General features: G+C 38.9%; 1 protein-coding gene across 6 annotated transcripts in view; it reads left to right on the top strand.

Annotated features, from left to right (window-relative positions):
• PTPRR (protein tyrosine phosphatase receptor type R) overlaps window positions 1–23809 on the top strand; it is a 288370-nt gene that overhangs the window by 235283 nt on the left and 29278 nt on the right. For all 6 annotated transcript variants that reach the window (XM_008256786.4, XM_051845666.2, XM_017341983.3 and 3 more), the window contains 3 exons: window positions 3451–3535; window positions 19199–19278; window positions 19685–19822. In XM_008256786.4, the coding sequence (XP_008255008.3) occupies window positions 3451–3535; window positions 19199–19278; window positions 19685–19822 (303 nt within the window). The remainder of the gene's footprint in view (window positions 1–3450; window positions 3536–19198; window positions 19279–19684; window positions 19823–23809) is intronic.

Raw genomic sequence — 23809 nt, 5'->3', positions numbered from 1 at the left:
CATTCTAGACTGAGTTCAGATGTTTGCAGCCATCCTAGGTGAAAGATGTAACAATAGATTGGATCTACTATTGGCCCCATCATCTAAGTATCCAAAATAAAATATAAATATGGAGTCTTATTCATTTATTTATTTATTTATTTTATTTGAAAGACAGAGAGACAAAGATCTCTCATCTGCTATTTCACTCCTTAAGTGCCCACAGTAGTTGGGGCAGGGCCAGATTGAAGCCAGGAGCCAGAAACTTAATCTGGGTCTTCCACATGGGAAGCAGGGACTCAAATACTGGAGCCATCACCTACTATTTCCCAGGGTGCCCAATAACAGGAAGCTAGAATCTAGAGCAGAACCAAGACTCAAACCCAGGCTCTCCAAGATGGGACACTGGCGTCTCAACGCCGCATCTTGACTGCTACACCAAATGCCTACCACAAACGTAGAGGTTTTTTTTTTTTTTTTTTTTTTTTTAATTGAACTTGGTAGTGTGTCTTCTTTTTATATGTGAAAAAAATGAGACATAGGGGGATGAAAGAACCAGTCAAAGCGAGGCAAAGGGCATACCCAGGACTCTTTTCTAAAACCGCAGATAGTTCTGTTCTCAACATAACCTATTTCCCCTAAAGGAAAGGTGAGGCCAATAAGGCCCACCCAGGAGAGAGATGATGCTGAAAGATGACAGATTGTCAGAGTGTATCAGAACCCAGGAGGGGAGGAGGAAGAAGAAGAGGAGGAATAAAGATAGTACCCATTTCATGGCTTTGCCAAACAGACTGACTTGTTTGAAATTATCAAATATGAACATATGTTTTCCATTGAATATTCAACAATTATGCTTATTTTGGTAACTTAGAACTGAGAAGTTTAAACAGTTAGACCAAATAGTAGGGATAAATATAAATATCTAAAATATATTACCTAGTATATGATCTCATAGAAGTTAAATGTATAATGGTGGATTTCAGAGGCCGGAGTAGGAAGAGGGAGGATGGCATGGGGGCAAGTTGATTAATAGCTACTAAGTTGTAGTTAGGTGGGAGTTCTGTTAGTTCTATTCCCAGTAGAATGACTACAGATATTGTTAAAGTTCTATATATTTCTCTACCAAGCAAACCACTAGAAGATAGGACTTTAAGTGTTTTCAACCATGAAGAAATGTTAAATGTTTGAAGGAATAAATATATTTACTCTGACCTCACTTTGCATACATGTATCAAAATAGCATAGTATCCCATAAATATACAGAATTGATGTCTGTTTAAAATTGTTTTTAAAAACAAAATGTATTACTTAGTGTTAATATTTTAAAGAGTAAAGTTTAAGGTCAGTGCCGCGGCTCACTAGGCTAATCCTCCGCCTGCGGCCCTGGCACCCCGGGTTCTAGTCCCGGTTGGGGCACCGGATTCTGTCCCAGTTGCTCCTCTTCCAGTCCAGCTCTCTGCTGTGGCCCCAGGAGTGCAGTGGAGGATGGCCCAGGTCCTTGGGCCCTGCAACCGCATGGGAGTGCAGGAGGAATCACCTGGCTCCTGGCTTCAGATCGGCACAGCGCACCAGCTGCAACACGCCAGCTGTGGCGGCCACTTGGGGGGGTGAACCAACGGAAAAAGGAAGACCTTTCTCTCTATCTCTCTCTCTCTCACTGTCTAACTCTGCCTGTCAATTAAAAAAAAAAAAAGTTTAAGTGATTATGCTTAAAAAGTATACTGTTCTTCTCTGTCGAAATTTTCTCAAATTTCCAGATAGATTGAAAAGACAATCTAAATTAATTTTTAATTGATTTCTTTCATTTCAATGAATGATGAGTTTTATTTTCCATTGTTGAAAATTTAAGCAATATAACTATTACTTTAGGTGATCTAAGGATGTAATATATATATCACTTAATAAATAGCATGAAAGATATTTTATTTCACATTAACCTTACCTAGGCAATTCTTTTTTCTTTTTTCTTTTTTTTCTTTTTGACAAGCAGAGTGGACAGTGAGAGAGAGACAGAGAGAAAGGTCTTCCTTTTTGCCATTGGTTCACCCTCCAATGGCCGCCGTGGCCAGCACACTGCGACCAGCGCACTGTGCTAATCCGAAGCCAGGAGACCAGCTTCTCCTGGTCTCCCATGCAGGTGCAGGGCCCAAGCACTTGGGCCATCCTCCACTGCACTCCCTGGCCACAGCAGAGAGCTGGACTGGAAGAGGGGCAACCAGGACAGAATCTGGCACCCCAACCGGGACTAGAACCCGTTGTGCCGGCGCCGCAGGCGGAGGATTAGCCTATTGAACCGCGGCACTGGCCACCTGAGCGATTCTTTGCAGAATATTTTTTTTAATATTTGTTTATTTATTTATTTATTTGAAGAGCAACAGAGAGGCAGATTAGAGAGAGAGAGAGAGAGGTCTTCCATCCTCTGGTTCACTCCCTAGATGGCCGCATGGCCAAAGCTGAGCCGATCCAAAGCCAGGAGCCAGGAGCTTCTTATGGGTCTCCCACGAGAGTGCAGGGGCCCACAGACTTGGCCCATCTTCTACTGCTTTTCCAGGCCATATTAGAGAGCTGGATCAGAAGTGCAGTAGCTGGGACTCGAACCGGTGCCCATATGGATACGGCACTGCGGGCAGCAGCTTTACCTGCTATGCTACCCATCCGATCCCTGAAGAATCTTAAGTTAAAGAAAAACAATTTTGTATAATCAAGTTTTTGAAAATGTCGGCTTGTTGCTTCAGCTATGGATTCTTTTTAGGTCTAATGCTTTTACAGTGAGCTACTCCTGTCCTAATTGTTCCCTCCTCCAATCACTTGAGGCCTGTAAAATATATTCTGCCCAAGTAAGAATATTCTTGTTAAATGAGAGGAAAAAGTGTCTGAATGTCCTTCACCCAAAAAAAAAAACCAAGTTGCATTTACAATCACAAATGGAACATCCCAACTATAAACTCTTCCTTAATGTAAAAAAAAAAAAAAAAAAAAACTCACATCCTCATAAAGTCAATGAACAAGAAGCTCTTTATAGCTACCACTTTCAAAGGGAAGTTTCAGTTATCTAAAAGAGAAACAATTACAAGAGAATACACCATAGTGAAATTTTGGGTACTGAACTTGCATAAAGATATGAAGAAATTTATATATAATTCTAGATAAATCCCCTTCAGCTACCTGTCTGTCTGTATAATTCCAGTAATTATGTCAAAACAGTATTCTTAAAAATCTAAGCCAATTGTTACATTTCTCTTTCCTGAGTACACATGCAGTAACACTCTCTAACATAGGGAGCTGTTTCTTGGAAGTCAGCTTGTCAGGTGCAGCTGCCGTGTTTATGAAAGGAAGGGTGTGGGTCAGCCAGAGGTTGTTGTTTTATAAATGACTTTGAAGTCCAGCAGAGCGTAGATCAGATGGCCCCCTGTGAAGGTTTTCTTTGTGTCAGCCTTAGATACACTAATTTGACACCATTTATTTTTATAGGAAATACCAATGAATTTTGTGGATCCCAAAGAAATTGACATTCCTCGTCATGGAACTAAAAATCGCTATAAGACCATCTTGCCAAGTAAGTTTTTTGATTTAATAATTTGCATTATAAAACATAAGACAGGCCTTCCCCAATCACCCTTAACTCACTGTTTCCAATCTGTACAATACCCACATGTACACCAGTTCAGTAATTAGAAACATATATCAAGACTAATAATCACAGAAGTTATGAAAATGGTCAGCTCACAATTCCAGTAGATTCCTAGTTCTTGTGACACACATTATAGTCAACTGATTTTCATTGAGAGTATCTAAAAATTTAATGAGAAAAGGAAAGTTTTTTCAACAAATGGTGCTGGGACAACTGGATATCCTCATGTAAAAAAAAAAAAAAAAGTAAGTGCTTCACACTAACATGAAAATCAGCTCAAAATGTATCACAGTCCTACAGGTCCAAGACAAAACTGAAAACTCTTACCGGAAAAAGGGGTGAATCTTCATGATTTTGAATTACTCAATGTCTTCTAAGATATGACACCAAAAGTAGAGCAACCATAAAAATAAATTGAATATCATCAAAATTTAAAAGTTTTGTACCTCAAATGATACCATCGAAAAAGAACTCACAGAATGAGATAAATCTGCAATTATATATCAAACAAGAGGCTCATATCTAGAATATATAAAGAACTCATACATCTCTAGGACTCAAATAAATATTTCTCTATTCAACATCATTAGCAATCAGAGGAATAAAAACCACAATGAGGTATTGCCTCAGACCACGCCAGGATGACTATAATTTAAAAGATGGTCAATAAAAAATATTGATGAAGATATCAAAAAATTGGGAACCTTCATACATTGCTGATAAGACTTTAAAATGGTACAGCTACTTATAAAAAATGTTGCAGTTCCTCAAAACCTAGAGCTATGGTGTGAGTGGAACATTCCACTCCTACGTATAGAATGAAACATGTTTCCACACAAAAGCTGTATACAAAATGTCCACAGAAGCATTATGCGTTGTAGCCAAAAAGCTGAAACGACACAAATATTCATTGACTAGATGAACATAGATAAATGAAGTGGAATTTATCCACATAATTGGCTGAATGAAAAGCCATGTGATACTGATACATACTACAAATGGAAGAACCTTGAAAACACTGTGGGAAGTGAAAGCAGCTAGTCATAAAGTATCTCCTATGTTGTAGTTCCATTTATGTGAACCTCCAGATAGACACATCTGTAGAGACAGAAAGTACATCAGTAGCTATCTAGTACCGTGGTGGGGAGTGGGAGGCAGGCAATGAGGAGCCATGGGAATGGCAGGTAACTGCTAAAAGATTTTGAGTTTATCTGAAGGTTCATAAAAATGTTACAAAATTAATTATAGTGCTATTGCACAACTCTGTGGGAAGAAAAAAAAAATCTCTGTGAAGGCACATTAATTGAATGAGTTGTGTTGGATATGAAGATTTTCTCAATAAAGCTATTCCTAAAAAAGTTCACTCTGCATAACAACTAGAGTCCTTGTTAGGAACCCAGAGTCTGCTGCCCACCCATAGGCATTTTGTTCAAATAGATTTGCTGTTGACCCAGAAAACTACCTTTAGCATATACCTAGGAGATTCTGATGCAGAAGATGCCAGGACCACACTTTGAAGAACATTCCTGTAAACTATGCCAAAGCGAAACTTGATTCCAACAGATGTATCAGTGCCAAGCCACAAGCTGGGTATGAGACCCAATAAGAAGAAAGACACAGTCTGTAAGATCAAGGAGGTCATGTACCTAGAGCACACAAAAATACTTTGGAAAGCAGGTAATGTTTTCCATCACTAAACAAACAAATATAGTTTGGGTTTTAGTAAAATCTGAAACATCTCACAGCAATAATTTGGGGAAATAGAGCCATAAAAACTTTTAAAAATTAGTGATATTGAAATAATATTAATTCACTCACTGGAAAACAGGTTATCCATATGTATAGTAATAGCAATGCATTAAAATCAAAGATTTAAATAAGTGCTGTTAACAATGTCTTTGAGTTTCTCTTTCTGATATAATTGGAAACACATTGTCAAAGCCACTCCACTATTACACATTTTCACTAGTCTACATATCCAAGATATAGTCAGTGTTGAGAGATATCTGGCTACAAGGGATGGAAGTGCTCTGTGTTAGAATTCTCTCAAAAATTTCATCTAAAATACAAATCAAGCATAAATAATCAGGGTATATGCATTTATTACAATTATTGTATGTACCCAAGCCATATCAAATTTCAGAAGGATATGGGAATTATTATGGTTATTTCAAAGTCCTCAATTTCCTGCCCAGATGATATCAGACAACTGCTTTATAGTCCTCTGTCAGCATTTCCATTCCCAGAACAGGGTGGATCACTTGAACCAGGAACCTGCGCTGACAACTGATGTTGCAAATGATGGATTTTCTATTGAAAATATCTATAGCCTGAATACCCCACCCACCCATATTGCACAAAATATAATTTAAGAAATATTCCATGGACAAACCATTCTACTGGTCAAAAATTATCAGAGAAGACTGGAATAAATAGGCAAAACTATTGTTAATGGTTTATTTTAGACTGTAAAATGAGATAAACTTGAAATACTACATATAATGATGATTAGCAAATGAGTAATATTTTAAATATTATGATTTTTTAAAAATTTCTTAACCTATAATAAACCCCTCTAAGGTTTAAAGCTTGCCAACTTTTTCATCCAAGCAATAGTGAGGCTAAATAAATTTGAGGGTTTTTTTCAGCAGAAAAATGGATGGCCAAGAATTAATTAAATTATAGCCATTTCTCTGAGAACTATGTCAGTCTGGCGCAGAGCATTCTAAAAGGTATTTTAAAGTACCGAGATTAAGTCTATATCTAATATTTTGTAGTATAAACAAATATTAGCAATAAATATGTTCCCATCAAAAATCACAAGATCAATGGAAAAAACTGATTATTGAGCAATATGAAATTATTAGCACACATTCATATAAAATAATAATAAATTTTATGTATATTCTTACATATAGTGAATTTATTTATAAGATATAAAGAAATCTAGCCAAAGTTACTCTGGCCATTATTTCTTATATAAAAATGTAATGTCTAGTAATGTTTTCCACTTAAATTGTTTCCTCTTTTATTATTTTAAGAATTTACCACAAGGTAGATATGCAAATACATGAACCATTTATTAAAGCCACAAGTTATACAGCAAGAAATTGTAGTCAAACTTTATTTCCTACTCCAGCGAAAACATTTAGTTTACGGCTGCTTAATCCTGTGCGATCTTTTCTTTTCTTCTAAAAATGGTGATAATAATACTACCCACAATGTTGTTGGGAGAATTAAATGACAGCATGTACAAAATGATCACAAGGTTCCAACTACTAGTAAGCCCTCAGCTAGTGTTAGTTTTAGTTCCTTCCCTATCTAATTGAAGATGAATCCATCATCAACCCCAGAACAAATTCCAGAAAAGTGGAGCACCAATTGTATAGAAAAGAGTTCACAGGAGCCTGCAGTGCCAGCCTCCCATATGGGCACTGGCTGGAGTCTCAGCTGCTCCTCTTCCAATCCAGCTCCCTGCTAATATGCCTACAAAAGCAGTAGAGGATGACCCAAGTCCTTGGGCCCTGTACCCACATGGGAGACCCGGAAGAAACTCCTGGCTGCTAGCTTGCTCAGCTCCAGCCGTACCTCTAGTAACCCTTTCAAATAAATAAAAAATAATTAAAAAAAAAAAAAAAAGTTCACAGTTTCAAAAGCAGCTCTCTCAGAGCCCTGTTTTCTCTTATAATTTTCAGATGTTTTTAAAAAGTGAGTTTCGGCTGGCGCCACGGCTCACTAGGCTAATCCTCTGCCTGTGGCGCTGGTACCCCGGGTTCTAGGCCCGGTTGGGGCGCCGGATTCTGTCCCAGTTGCTCCTCTTCCAGTCCAGCTCTCTGCTGTGGCCCGGGAGTACAGTGGAGGATGGCCCAAGTCCTTGGGCCCTGCACCCGCATGGGAAACCAGGAGGAAGCACCTGGCTTCGGATTGACTCAGCGTGCCGGCCACGGCGGCCATTGGAGGGTGAACCAATGGAAGGAAGACCTTTCTCTCTGTCTCTCTCTCACTATCCACTCTACCTGTCTCAAAAAAAAAAAAAAAAAAAAAAAAAAAGTGAGTTTCCATGTAACCACTATTCTCAATTGCCAAAACCAACTTTTTACATGAAGATGTTCTGACTCTCCAATACCATAGTCATTAGCCACATGTGGCAACTGAGCACTTGAAGGATCTCTAACTGAGGAATTAATTTTTTAATTTAGTTTCATTTTAATTTACTTAAATTTAATTAGCCACATGTGGATAGCGGCACCACGTTGAACAGTGCCGTCCAGGAGTCTTGTCTTCTTCCCACAATGAATTTAGAGTTGACTCTGGTCCCCTCGGTGGCGTGGCCAAGTCCCTGCCTTTCCGCTCATTTCCCACTTACCTCGGGAGAGTCGTTCTGTTCCTCTCATCCCAGGCTTCTCCAGCACTAGCAGTGACATGCTTCCCTCCATCTAATGGCTTCTCCTCTTGACTTCAAGCTTCAAATATTTATTTCTTCCTGGAAAGATGATCTTAAGCACAGAGCAGACTTTGACAGGAACTGATACGATGCCAATCAAACTGTCAGGAACCAGGTATCATTTTGTCTGTTGAATAAAATACTTGACGCTCGCCAGAAGGCATTTTAGGAAGACTATGCTGGGGAAGTTTCATGTGGTCTTTACACCAGGCCCATATATATGTTCAGAAGTGTTGTTAGGAAAAGAGAAAAAGCAAGGAGAGGAGTGGGAGAGGAGGAGGGAAAAGAGAAGCAAGAGGAAGAAGGGGGAAGGAGATAAAAGGGCAAAGCAGAAGGGGAGGGAAAATGCGCAGTGTTCAGTTATCATTTGTAATTGTTACTGATACTGACCAGATATATCATAAATGATATGCTAAAGATTTAATATATACCTCAGAAATGTGTGTTCAAAAATTATCACAGTGAATTTACCAAAATATAGACTTAAAATATAGAACATAAATAAAATTATAATTGTAGTGATGAAAATGATGGTGATGATGGTAGCTTTTTTTAATCCTTGACTTTTTGTTAGTCCAGACTAACATATTGAAAAGTTTTAGTTGACAACCTACATTTTTCCCTACTCATTCATAGGTTGTATTCTTGCTTTTTTTTTTTAAAGTATTTGGAAACCTCTTGGAAATTACTGTAAATTACTAATTTCCAGAATAAGTTTTATTGGGCTTGGCAGGATAAGTACTTTTAAGCATTTTATAAAGTGTATTTCCCAGTAAGTCATAGGAGTTATAAAAACTGAAGAAAAATGGGCCTCTTTTCACGCCTAAGTGATTTAGGGTGTTTGTGGAAACATAATAATCAACGGGTACTGAAAGTTTCCTTGTCTCCATTGCTAAGAAAAGAAAAAAAAATCAAGAAAGTCAAAAACAGTGTTTCAACTCTTTCTGGTAGAAGTTAATTCTGATATTAACTCTCAATAAACCATTTCCCAATCTCCAAGGATACAGAAGCTAATTAAGTCCAGACCTTGCCCTCCAGGGGCTTGCTGTAACACATTGAGGACAGACAGAAATGTTCAGCACTGACATTCATGAAGATAAACACTGAACTAAAACTCAGGGAGCCCAAAGAAGTGAATTCCTAATTCTGCCTGGAAGGCCTCAGAAACATGGTATATCTTGAGCTGAGCCCTGTGGAACAATGATGGCTTTAATACGCACAGTGGACCAAGGAAGCAATACACACAAAAGCATAGACTGCACAAGAATATGAACATTTGAGAGACTGTCCTCGGCCCATGGGCTAGTTCGTGTGGGACACTTGGGGAAGTGCCCATTGAGGAGGCTGTGGGAGCAGATGACGGAAGCTATGAGCATCCCTCTCAGCAAGGAGCTTGGACGTCATCCTCCAGGCCTGCACTGTCCACTAGACCAACCATGGGCCACATATGCCTGCGTACCTTTAAACTGACATGAATCAAAATTAAAACTCAGTTGCTCAGTCCACACTACCTACAGCTCAACAGACATAGTGGCTACAGGCAACATTTTTGGACTGTACGGAGCCCATTTCCATCTTCACAGAAAGCTCTATGGGGTAGTGCTAACTCTCTGAACACTCAATATATGTAATTAATACAGTAATTATGACAAAATGAATTCAACATACAATAGATTTACATCTAATGCCTTCTCAGAAACTCACCAAGTACTTTGGCATAATGAAGACCCTGGGAAGCCTGAAGTACAAAATCAGGTTTCAGCTCTGTTTAATCCAATGTTTCCATTATGTATGTATTTGGGCACTGAATTCCTTTTCATTTTTTAACACAGCCTAATCTAAATTATCTAAATAATGTACTATGTATTTCTCTATTTAAAAAAATACCTAGAAGATTGGATTTTGGATACTTTCACTATAAATAAATGTTACATGCTAAAGAAAGAAAAACAATAACAGAAAGCCATCAAGGGGCAGGCCTTAAAGCTGCCGGATGGGACTGCCACACTCCACATCAGGGAGCGGGGGTTAGAGTCCTGGGTTGGCTTCCAATTCTAGCTTCCTGCTGATGCAGACCCTGGGAGGCAGCTGGGACCCTTTAATGGAAAAGAGGCCATAAAAGAAATTGCAGGAAAACCAGAATGTTGTGTCCAAGAATCAGAGGGAAGGGAGAACTTCAAAAAAGATATTATGGTCAACAGTTTTTGAATGCCACACAGAGGACATTAAACACACACACACACACACACACACACACCCCATAATGAGTTCACTGCATTCACAACAAAAAGGTCGCTTGTAACTTAGCAACAACAATTTCTACATAACACCAGGGTAGGGCACATGAGTACCTTGGTAGCTGTGAAACTGTAGTGGACAAGGATTGAATTGCAGACAAAGAGTAGAAAGCATGAATGTTATAAACTGTCTGAAGTTTACCTGACTAGAAATGAAAAGCAATAGAATAATTGCTAGAGAGGATGCGTAGTACCAACTTTTTTAAAAATAAGAGACCAACAAATCAATACAATAGACATGTACTGTCTACAGTGCTAGAAACTGAAAAATGCACACCCCTGCCTTCAAAAACTTCAGAGTGTACTCATTTAAAAACATTATAGGGGGACTGGCGTTGGGGTGCAGCAGGTTAAAGCCCTGGCCTGAAGCGCCGGCATCCTATATGGGCACCAGTTCTAGTCCCTGCTGCTCCCCTTCCAATCCAGCTCTCTACTGTGGCCCGGGAAAGCAGTAGAAGATGGCCCAAGTCCTTGGCCCCCTGCACCCATGTGAGATACCTGGAAGAAGCTCCTGGCTCCTGGCTTCAGATTGGCACAGCTCCAGCTGTTGCAGCCATCTGGGGAGTGAACCATTGGATAGAAGACCTCTCTCTCTGTCTCTACCTCGCTCTGTAACTCTGTCTTTCAAATAAATAAAAAATAAATCTTTTTAAAAAAATTATAGGACCAGCACTGTGGTGTAGCAGGTAAAGCTACTGCCTACAATGCCAGCATTTTATATTGTCTCCAGTTCGAGTCCTGGCTGCTCCAGCTCCCTGCCAATGTGCCTGGGAAAGCAGCAGAGGATGGCCCGAGTGCTTGGGCCTCTGCACCCATGTGAGAGACCCGGAAGAGGTTCTAAATGCTTGGCTCAGTCTTGGCTGTTGCAACCATTTGGGAAGTGAACCAGCAGTTAGAAGATCTTTCTCTCTTTCTCTCTCTTTCTCTCTCTCTCTCTCTTTCTCAGTAACTGTGCCTTCCAAATAGAAATAAATCTTTAAAAAAAAAAAACATTATAAAGGGATGATTTGATCTTAGCTAATCTATGTAAATATTGGGAAAAATAATAGCCATATCTTCTATAACATTGTGGCCCACAAAGGGTCTTTCAACTTTTGATGGAATTTAGAATTTAAAACAATGTTACTAGCACTATAAAAAACATCTATCCAATATCAGGTATTTATGCTGTCTGTGAACAAACTACACAGGAGGTAATTTAAAGACAACTTCTTCCAAGTAGTGAAAAGAGATTCAGAATAGACTCTAAATTTGTTGTAGGGCAAGAGAGAAAGTAAATCAATGCAATATGCAGTTTAGTGCTATTCAAACTGATCCAATGACTGCAAGTGTTCTAATGGCTTATTGTAAAGCCTGGGAACTTAATGTTACACTAAGAGGAATACCTTTCAGCATCTTATTAAAAAGTTTTCTTTTACAGACCTTGATACTTATTGGATGTGTGAACTCTAAGAAACCCTAAATTTAACATCAGAATATGCAGGAAACGTAGATGTGCAAGATACACCTACTCTATTTAATGCATACCTAGGTATGCATTACAAAAATATTTTTACAAAAAAATTAATACGTATTGTATAGTATTAAATACAACCAAAATAACAGTGGTTTCAAGGAGTTGGAAATGTATTTCTGTGTCAGTATATGCTGCCTGGTGCTACAGCAGCTTTGCCACATTATGCATCTAGACCCTTCTCTCGGCTGCTGCACCTTCCCCAGGATGTCGCCTTAATTTGCATGGCACAGCAGGACTGAGTAAGAAGTGACAGGAGGAAAGCATCACCCCTCACTGAAATCCCATGATCTGAAACTCACACACATCACTTCTCTCACACGTTACAAGTGAGATCTTAGTCACATGGCCAAAACTAATTGCAAAGGATGATAAGAAGGGACATTTTCAGCTGTGTATCCTACCAAGTTCCCTGGCAGAACCTGAGAACTTTTACTAAAGAAAGAAGATGGTGAATCCTGGAAGATTAGTGGCTCTGAACATACACATTGGAGTGTGTGTGTGTGTGTGTGAGTTATGCATGTTATTGTGTGTTCCAGCAGGTCACAGCCAAAATGCCAGATAGCACTGCAGGCACTTAGCAAGAGGCTGACGGGCACAGTCCAGCCAAAAGTCTCCCAGCCGAGACCCCGTGCGTGCCGAGTTGGTAGAGTGTGTTCACTGCGCTGGACCTTCTCTTTCTGCTTCTTCATTAGTCTGTAGTCTGCCAAGAATTTCAATCCAGGTGGTGGACAAAAGATGTGCAAAGAAATAAAGGGATAATTCCATTCCAAATGTTAAAGTGCGGCTCCACAGGGGTTCAAGGCCCCTTAGAGGAAACAAAGTTGAGGGACACAAAGCAGTCTACCAGAAGTCCTTTGATATTATGAAGGGCATGGTAAATTATAAGCAGAATAAAAGGCTTTACCATTAGAGGTAGATATTGTTTTGGGGAGGAACCGAAACTTGCATTGTTTGAAGGACATTCTTTCAAAAATGAATACAAAATTAGGGATAAGGTCTTTATTGGGAGTGGCTTATAGAAGTGAGGGCTGGCCGGTGCCACGGCTCAATAGGCTAATCATCCGCCTTGCGGCGCCGGCACACCAGGTTCTAGTCCTGGTCGGGGCTCCGGATTCTGTCCCGGTTGCCCCTCTTCCAGGCCAGCTCTCTGCTATGGCCCGGGAGTGCAGTGGAGGATGGCCCAAGTGCTTGGGCCCTGCACCCCATAGGAGACCAGGAGAAGTACCTGGCTCCTGGCTTTGATTCAGCGCGGTGCGCCGGCCGCAGCGCACCAGCCGCAGTGGCCATTGCAGGGTGAACCAACGGCGAAAGGAGGACCTTTCTCTCTGCCCGTCTCTCTCACTGTCCACTCTGCCTGTCAAAAAAATTTTAAAAAAAATAAATAAAAATAGAAGTGAGGGCCAATCTGCTTCTGCTCAATGATTGCAGAACATGTAGAGACCTGACATGACTTCAAGAGATTTGGGTGCCATGGAGAGCTTTTGAATGTTTGGTGACAGTTTCCACCTCCTTAGGGTGCCCCCTGTCACAGGGTTCTGGGTGATAAGACTGACACTGGATGCATGTTCCAGGGATCCACTATCTGCTGTAAAGAGGGTAGTTTGCTTCAGGACCACTTGGCCTCCCTCAGGTACCTCTGTAGGTGAGTTTTCAGTAAGAGCTCAAGACCCAGATCTCAGTGTTGCCTAGCTGGTATCCCAATTCCTTGTCCACTGTCCAGTTATATCTTGACTCAGGCAGTTCTTATCTGCCCAAGCAAAGTATCTCTGTAGTTATCCTGCTTCTTTTAGGCCGTCCAAAAGGACACACCAGGAACTTGTGATAAGTATTCTGTGTCAGACTGAATGAAGGTCTGCCTCTATGAACAGGATCATTGGGTGTCACTTAGAGACATTTCTGCTGATTTCTAGAACTTACTGACATCTGGATTGCTAGAAGCATCTTGGCCTTCAGATGTCTCTAAAAAGTTTCGAGCAGAATGGGACTTTCTCTTGCCAAATCACATTCCTTGCAGATCAAATCAGCTTTATCAAGTCTCAGATAGAAGCTCCTGATACAACCAACATATATATATACATACACACACACACACATATATACATATAAATATGTATATACATATTTATATACACATATATATGTATATATATCTTTATTTCAAATATCCTTGTGACTGATGAGCAAGCTCTTGGTGTATATATTCACCATATTTCACACACACACACACACATAAGATTTGTTTCTTTGAAAGGCAGAATGACAAAGAGAAAGTGAGAAACAGAGAGAGAGATCTGCCATCCACCAGTTTACTCCTCAAATGGCCACAACAGCCACTGGGTCGGGTCAAAGCCAAGAGTGTGAAACTCCATCCAGGCCTCCCACGTGGTGACAGAGCCCCAGGCCACCTAGTCATCTTCAGCTGCTTTCCCAGGCACATTAGCAAGGAGCTGGATGGGAAGCAGAGCAACTGGGACTCCAACCAGCCCTCTGATATGGGATGTCAGTGTCTCCAGCTTCACCTGCTGTGCCACAACACCAGCCCCTCAACATGATCTTTGATGATGGCCTTGTTTACAGTTCTAAATTTGATAACCTGGGCTCAAATCTGTGCTTCACTTCTTACTGTGTGACCTTGGGCAGGGCAAATTACTTAAGCTCTCTATGCCTCCATAGCCTAACCTAAATAAAGAGAATATTAACAGTGCCCACTTTATAGAATTCCAGGGGGTAAGTGTGCAAAATATTGTTAGCTGCTCCATTTCTGGCATGTCTAGTATATAGTGAACACAATAAGAACAATAATGACAACTGTCACTTCAGTGTTTTGTGACTGCTTTTCATTGTTCCCCAGATATCTGTTTACTGCAATGTGAGAAATAGTCCAAAAATCAGCAGCTTAAAACAATAAACATTTTTCCTTTTTAAAATTTTTATTAATATAAAGATAACAGATTTCATGTATTTCAGATACAATTCTAAGATAACCATATTTCCCTCTCTTCCCCCCTCGCTCAACCCCCCTACCTTCTTTCCTTACATTTTTTCCTTTAATTTTTGCAATTTTTTTCATATTTCATATATACAGTTTTTTTTTTTTGACAGAGTGGACAGTGAGAGAGAGAGAGAGAGACAGAGAGAAAGGTCTTCCTTTGCCGTTGGTTCACCCTCCAATGGCCGCCGCGGCCGGCGCACTGAACTGATCCGAAACCAGGAGCCAGGTGCTTCTCCTGGACTCCCATGGGGTGCAGGGCCCAAGCACTTGGGCCATCCTCCACTGTACTCCAGGGCGATAGCAGAGAGCTGGCCTGGAAGAGGGGCAACCAGGACAGAATCCGGCGCCCCGACCAAGATTAGAACCCAGTGTGCCGGCGCCGCAAGGCGGAGGATTACCCTATTGAGCCGCGGCACCAGCCCATATATACAGTTTTAAGAACATAGTGATACTCCCCACCATATCCTTCCTCCCTCCCTCACACACTCTCTCCTCCGTCTTGTCTTATTTTCCCTTTAATTTTTACAGTGACGTATTTTCAATTGTCTTTACAATCACAACTTTAACCCTCCATCAGATAAAGAATTCAGCAAGTGATGAGTAGAAAAACCACTGTTCCTGAAGAGTATAGACAAGGGCTGTAAACAATAATCAAATCCCAAAATGTCAATTTCACTCATATATATTACATTTTTGGTACTCTGGATATTAGTTATCACAAGTCAGAGAAAACATATGATATCAAATAGAAGAAGACACAAAAAAATGGAAAAATCTTCCATGTTCCTGGATTGGAAAAATTAATGTCATCAAAATGTCCATACTACGCAAAGTAATTTACAGATTCAAAGCTCTCCCAATCAAAATACCAAAGATATTCTTCTCAAATCTGGAAAAACTGACTCAAAATTTATATGGAAACACAAAAAGCCCTGATTAGTTAAAGCAATCCTAAACAATAAAAATAAAGTTGGAGGCATCATAATACCTGATTTCAAGACCTATCACAGGGCAGTTACAATCAAAACAGCTTGGTTCTGGCAAAAGAATAGACATATTGACCAAGCGAACAGATTCAGACCCCAGAATTAATTTATGCATCTACAACCAACCAATCTGACAAGCAAGCTAAAATCACTCCGTGGAGAAAGAGGTCTTGTCAACAAATGTTGCTGGGAAAATTGGATAAATAAGATCAGAGTTGCTGAACTCAAGAGGCTTCCATAATAAGAGCCTCAGGTGATTACTGACCTCATAAATAAGTGTCAATTGTTAAATCAATGGGAGTCACTGCACCTGCTCCCCATGTAGGACCTCTGTCCTTAATGTGTTGTACTATGAGAATTAATGGTAAAACTACTACTCAAACAATTCTCTATACTTTGGGTGTCTTTGTGGGTGCAGTCTGTTGAAATCTTTACTTAGTATATACTAAGTTGATCTTCTGTATATAAAGATAATTGAAAATGAATCTTGATGAAGAATGGGATGGGAGAGGGAGTGCGAGATGGGATTGTTGCGGGTGGTAGGAAGGTTATGGAGGGGAAGCTGCTATAATTCAAAAGTTGTACTTTGGAAATTTATATTTATTAAATAAAAGTTGAAAAGAAAAAAAAAAGTATAAACCAAGACCCTACCTTATACCCTATGTAAAAATCAATTCACAGTGGATCAAGGATCTAAATCTAAGACCTGAAACCATCAAATTACTAAAGAGAAACATAAAAAGAAACAATCTAAGGCACTGGTATAGTCAAAGACTTCTTGGATAGGACCCCAGAAGCACAGGCAATAAAAGCAAAAATAGACAAATGGCATTACATCAAGCAAAGAAGCTTCTGCACAGCAAAGGAAACAGTGGATGTTAGGGCCCCCTGGGGAGGAACTGAGGCCTCTGGACGCTAGCCATGTGAGCAAGCCTTCATAGAAGAGATCTTCCAGTGCTAGTTAAAACTCTACCAGTGACAGCCCTGGCCAGCTTCTCAACTGAAATATCATGAAAGAACCTGAGCAACTGCCACTCAACAAAGTAAAGAGGCAACTGACAGAACGAGAGAAAATACTTTCAAATTATACATCTGATAAAAGATTAATAACCAGAGCATAGAAGGAGCACAAGAATCTCAACAACAAAACAAGCAATCCAGTTAAGAAACAGGATAAGGATATGAACAGGCATTTTTCAAAGGATGAAATATAAATGGCCAAAAGACACATGGAAAGATGCTCAGAATCTCCAGCCATTAGGAAAATGCAAATAAAAACCACAATAAGGTTTCACCTCACCCAAGTTAGAATGGCTTTTATACAGAAATCAATAAACAACAAATGCTGGCAGGTATGTAGGGAAAAAGGTATTCTAATCCACTGTTGATGGGAATGTAAACTAATATAGCCACTGTAGGAGACAGTATGGAGCTACCTCAGAAATCTGATCATAGACCTACCATATGACCCAGCCATCCCACTCCTGGGAATTTAACCAAGGGAAATGAAATCAGCATAGTTCCTCACCATGAGGCCCTTTCCTCCACTGCTTGAGTACCCTGTAGATATGGCAGTAGCTTCCACTAGAGCAAACAGCCTAAAAGGGAGAGCAAGGAGGGAATTCTGATGCCTTATACAGCCTAGTCACAAACCATCCCTTCTGCCATATTCTACTCATTAGAAGTCGTTATTTCCTGCCCACACTCAAGGTGGGGGGACTATTCTCAACCTTCTTTAAGAAGGTATGTCAAAGAATTTGTTGCTTTATTTTTTTGCACCTTCTGTCCTTATTACTGGTTAGTCATTTTTCTGAAACTAATTAAGGCTTTTATTATCTTTAATATCAATAATGAAAGAGTACCTCAAAAAATTATGGAAAATGTAATAAAAAGTTTATTGTAATGCAAATAGTTGGGTCTTGTTACCAATATGGAAGACCTGAATTGAGTTTCAAAATACCAAGCATTTGAGGAATGAACCAATATAAAAGAGCAGTGCTCTCGTACTCACTTGCTTACTCTCTATATCAAATTAATTTTTAAAATACCGGTTATGCTAAGTTCTTTTAGCTTTTTAAGTATCTCCAACTCTCATTCACATGCTTGAGGGCTCTTTAAGAAGTTCATAGGAATGTATATATGAAAAATCTATATATGGATTTCAAAAATATTTTTGCAGCAAAATAAATTTATCTTCTAATTCCACTTGGACACAAACTTCTTGAGGTACCTCTATATCTTATTTAACTTTCTTCCTCTGGTGCTCTGACCTCACCTCCTCTTTGATTTTCTCACTTGGCCTGGAACTATAAAAATGGTGACTGGTGACTTATTATAAGTTCTGGGACTAGGAGAATGGGTGTTTCTTTGCTGCACCTCTGTCTTTACTCCACCTGTCACTGAGAAAGGATTCTGAAAGGCATTTAATTGTCTGTCGCTTGAGAAGGAAACTAAAGATATAGTATGTTGTATGTGATTGCCAGCTTATGTGTGCATCTTAGCAGTAGAAAAGCAGCATAGCTTAGGGGCTAAAGATTTCTCTAGGGTTAGGCAACATGGATTCAACTCCATTACTTAGTTCCTGGCAGTATACTCTTGGACAGATTATGTAACCTCTCTGTTTCTTGTTTGAAAAATGGAGAAGGAATGCCCATTATTTTACATACCCTTCCTAAAGGCTTATGAAGATCAAATGACATAATATGTGTAAAGCCAGAGTGTGACATCTAATAGGCAATTAGTTATTTTATGAACAGACTGAGAACTCACTGAAATGAATTGTATTTTTCTTTGCACTCTCTCTGTTTCCCTGGTTGGTGCCACCTTTTCCTCCAGTCCTGACAGCACAGTGTCAGGCACATAATGAATTGTTCACCTTGAGAGATCAAGGATCTGGCCAGGACACGAGCTGGCAAGGCCAGGCCAGGCCTGGAAGTGTACATGAAATGAAAGAAGGTAATAACATAGGAAGAAATGGGAGGACAGAGGAGCAATGGGATTGGGGAAACCTGGTGCACATTCCAAATCCAAGAAAGAAGAGAAAGTGAGCAAGTGAACAATAAGGTCGAGAATCAGAGAGCTCCATGAGAAATGGCATTCGTAGAAACTCATTATCTAAAGCTTGTGAGTGATATTGGTATCAGGAACAAGTATCAAGATGGGGTACACATTTCCTTCAATAAATGCAGGTGGGTCAGGAGGTGGACATACACACACACACACACACACACACACACACCAGAGATGAACATTAGTCTGAATTAACAGTGCACTCCTTACTGATCATTAGTGTTATGGGGAACTTTAAAATGAGTCCATCTATTTAATGCATTCTTTCTTGTTTTCTTCATTAGATCCCCTCAGCAGAGTATGTTTAAGACCCAAAAATGTAACTGACTCATTGAGCACCTATATTAATGCTAATTATATTAGGGTAAGTAAATAAATATAAATTTCTTCCTGATGAGCATGTCAGCTTACTATTTGGAATTTTTTTTTTTTTTTTAGAGTAGATTAAGTTTGATTTAACTTGTTCACTGGAGGTTTGTTGTTGTTGTCATTGTCACACTCAACACTAGTGGTGAGTCCACCCTTAATATGAGTCTATGGCCCTACACAGATGCTCTGATGAGGACTGAGCATTAACTACCTCCTACCATAGGCTGTACTTGACTCACTGGAAAGAAGAACCATGTGAACTTGGGGCTACAGTCAGTGAACCTGACACTGACTGTTGCTATCAGGGAGCTCGGTTTTTTGCGCTAAAGATCTTTTCCCTACACATTCACTGCACGGAATGAACTTAAAGCCAATATTTTTTGTCTCTTTACTTCAACCAGGGCTACAGTGGCAAGGAGAAAGCATTTATTGCCACACAGGGCCCCATGATCAACACTGTGAATGACTTCTGGCAGATGATTTGGCAGGAAGACAGCCCAGTGATTGTTATGATCACCAAACTCAAAGAAAAAAATGAGGTATGATCTTCAGTCAAGTTCTAAATATTACCCATGTCCTATTACTATAGAAGAGATGTTATATAAGGAAAATCACCATGTACATATAACTGATTTGTTTAAATGGAAGCTTTTGGACATTTAAAGACTTGATCCTTTTACATTTCCTAATAATGAAAATTGATATTATCCTATGAATGGCAACTTCTTTTAGACAAGTCAGTATACCTGGTAGATACATACCTCATTTGTATCTACATGTCTCAGTAAGAAAATGAGGGGCCATGAATTTCAGCCTAATTTATTCCCAGAGAAGTAAAAAATCATTCATCATATCCAAAGGAATTTTTGAGCATCTACTACATGACAGATGTCATTCTGGTTGTTGGAGATAAATATATTAGTAAATAAGACATACCAAAATCCCTGCCCTTGGCATATCTTAGCTCTTTAGTGGGGGAAGATAAATAGCAAGAAATAAGCATAGTAAATTCATAGATAATGTAGTCTATTAGAGGGGATACATGCCATAGGGGGAAACAGTAGACTAGGACAAGTGCATTAAATATGCTGGCCTAGAGACAGAGGCTGGGGGAGAAAGAGTTGACTGTGCCATTAAATAGGGTGGCCACGGTGAACCACATTTAAACAAAGTGAGATCTGGAGAGGAAAAGGGAGGAAGTTATAATAACCAAGCAACTCTTTCAATATTTTCATAATAAGAAACTCAATAAAGAGACAAAAATCAGATTCCATTTCCATATTAGTAGTCTTTGCTAAGGATCAAGCTTTCACAATACTTATTCTGTATTTTGCATCATCAGTAAAATAAAAGTGTGTAACTACTAAAGTTTGCCATCCTACCCACTGCTTATGTTTTAGTGCATCTTATTGGGATAATTTAGAGTCTGACTTCAGCATTTTAGCATTTATGTTTTTTTCTTGTCAAAATTACTACATGAGGCTTTTACCAGATCCACAAGACTTCAGAAACACTGAGCTTTCCCTGTGTCTTTCTGTGAGTTATAAGCACTGAGTATAGTATAATCTTGCTCTTAATTAGATAGAATTAAGCCTGATAGAATCCATGCTAACCGGAAAGCAATTTGTAAGTTTTTCAAACTTTGCCCTTTTTTGTTTCCATTTCGGCTGCAACAGATGAAATGTGTTTTTCTGAAATTTAATTTTGGAACCCAAGTCTGTTTGTGGCCAACAGATGAAGTTGCATTCTTAATTCACTGTGTAGCTTACTAATAAGTGCATTTCTGTGAATCTGATCTATAAAGCTGGAGGTGGCGCAGCCACTAATACTCTTCAGTTGTTTCACACCCAGTGCCATTCTGTCAACACATCAAGACTGTGACAATTCCTGCACAGCTGTTTGACATATATGACATTTTACCTTTACAGTGGGAGAGACTGTTCAAGTTTACAAGCTGTGTTCTCTGTGTACATACGTGTCTGCATGCGTGTGTAGAACTTATGTAACATGGCAGACTCTGGAGCCTGGGATAAACTCCCACTACAAAGTCAGTTCCAGTGGATCAAATAAAAAATAGCACCCATAGCAGAGCTTGGGCAAAAAGTGAAAGAAATTCCAGTGGACAAAATGGAGTAAAATGTGTAAATCCAGAGAATAATACCTTACTTGTGTTGTAATGCCCAAGTAAGCAACAGAGACAAAATCAGGGCTTGCAGGAGCCAGGAGTTACAAATGAGACTTTACATAAAGTGAGCACCAGCAAGGGCTACACCTTCAGTGTAAAGGTTGACCATAAAAATGAATCTCCTCGGGGCAGATTTGAGACTACTCGGTGGATACCTGCTTCCTACATTGGAGTATCTGGATTGGAACCCAGTTCTGGCTCCTGTATCTAGCTTCCTCCTAATTCAGCCCCTAGAAGGCAGCACTAATGTCTCAAGTAGTTGGGTTCCGGCCACCCCATGGGAGACCTGGGTTGATTTGCTAGCTGCAGCCCCAATCAGGTCATTACAGGCATTTGGGAAGTGAACCAGGTGATGGGAGTGGGCTCTTGCATTCTCTCTCTCTCTCTCTCTCTTTTTGTGTGTGTCTCCCTGTCTTTCTCTGCATTTTTCTGCCTCTCAAATCATACATTTAAATAACTAGTCTGCCTGTCAAAATAAGACTATAACTAGAAGTCAATCTAAGTTTGACTTTCATGTGGCTTAAAGAAAAATACTGTTGATTATTTAAAGCCAAGAAATTTCAGAATTCAAAAACCAGAAAATACCAGATAGAGTAATGAAATAATAGCATGTTGGTTTCATTTTTTTTACTTTTTGTAGAAATAAAGGCAAAACCTTTCTAGATGCATCACTCTCAGCATATACCTGATAGAATTGCCACAGAAAAACTCTGCCAAGTGTAATCTCACAGTTGAAATTATAAGACACACAGGTAAATAAAATACCATAAGGAAAAATCAGAAGAAGCAACAAGTAGAACTAGATCTACAAGAAATTAAACTAATAAAATTACAAATATTATAAATAGAGGCTTTTAAAATAATTGAGCACATAAAACAAAATAAATAATTTGGCAAACAAAGAAATATGTTACTATTTAAAAAGACACAAAAGATTTTCAAATAATCAAAAAAAAAACAACAAAAATAGATGTTAAAGTAACAGGCTTTTAAGGCTGGAATTTAGACAAGTTTATAAGGCTAGAAATAACTGAATAAGTAAGTCATGAATCAGAATACATAGTTTTAAAAATTACCTAGAAAATCAAAATGATCAAAAAAATAAAAGCTATGGTGGAAGGGAGGTGGGGAGGAAAGGAGAAATATCACTATGTTCTTAGAATTGTATCTACAAATCACACTGCAGCTTTTAAAAACTAGTTAACAATTTTGAAAGTATGAAAAAACAAAATTAAAGCTAAAGAGACATAGAATTTCCACCAAAAAATACATAAAAGACATAAAAGTACATAAAAATACATAAAAGTATTTAGATGTCCTACAATGGTTTATGGTATTTTAGAGGAAGAAAGAATTGAAAGAGGTATTGAATGAAGAAGATTTACAGTAGGAAAAAATAACTCAGTTGTTGGAAGCAGTAAACAAAGTATAATTCATCTTAGAACAACCTGAACTCTGTTCTCAGTGCTTCTTTCCTCCTAGGGGAATTACCCTCTTGAGATTTGTCTAAATGAAGGAGATCAAATCTGTGAGCAACAAAATTTCTTCTCATTTATTATAATATGAAAATCGATTTTTCAGTTCCATTTATTCATTTTTGGTTCATTCTCTTTTTATAAAAAGTGAGAGTATCGGATTATTAAATAAAAGATGGCAATCAATCCTTTTTTATTTATTAGAAAGTAGAAAGGTTCATGAAAGCATAAAGCCTGGGAACTTGTAAAGATAACACCACCTACGTTTTTTTTTTAGAGGAAATGATTTTTGTCTATTCCAAACAATGACGCTTAACACAATTGAAAGTTGGCACATTTTTGATAAACAGCATTTTCCTGGTAGTGTGAAGTCTACTGTGTATTTCTTTTAAACCAAACTTGTCACTATCATTTTGATCTGTAAAATATCAAAGCTCCTCAGTAGTATGACGTATATTTACATCTTGGAGAGTCAAGGCAGAATGGAATTTTTTTTTCATTGAAAGAGTAATGAACAATAAAAAGAGTCAACATTTTTATCACAGTATTTGTGACTATGACTAGCTCCAGGAAGAAACAAGCAACACATCATACACAGAAGTCATAAAACATATTGTGTTTGACGGTGATGTCCCCAAAATATGTGTATCAGAGGTTTTAAAAGACTGGAAGCTAAGACAGATGAAATAAATAAGTCAGCATAAGAAAACACTGTGCCAATTTGAACAATATAGCCTAAGAGCAAAACAGAAACCTCAACTATCCTTTCATGTAGGAATTATTTTTAAAAATCACTTTCTTATTAGTAGATACTTAGATTGTTTCTGGTTTTCTGTCCTCATCTCTGATTAGTTCCTGAAGACCAC

The sequence above is a fragment of the Oryctolagus cuniculus genome, chromosome 11 (assembly GCF_964237555.1).
Source record: "Oryctolagus cuniculus chromosome 11, mOryCun1.1, whole genome shotgun sequence".
Taxonomy (NCBI): domain Eukaryota; kingdom Metazoa; phylum Chordata; class Mammalia; order Lagomorpha; family Leporidae; genus Oryctolagus; species Oryctolagus cuniculus.
This window is presented reverse-complemented; position numbering and strand designations above follow the sequence as displayed.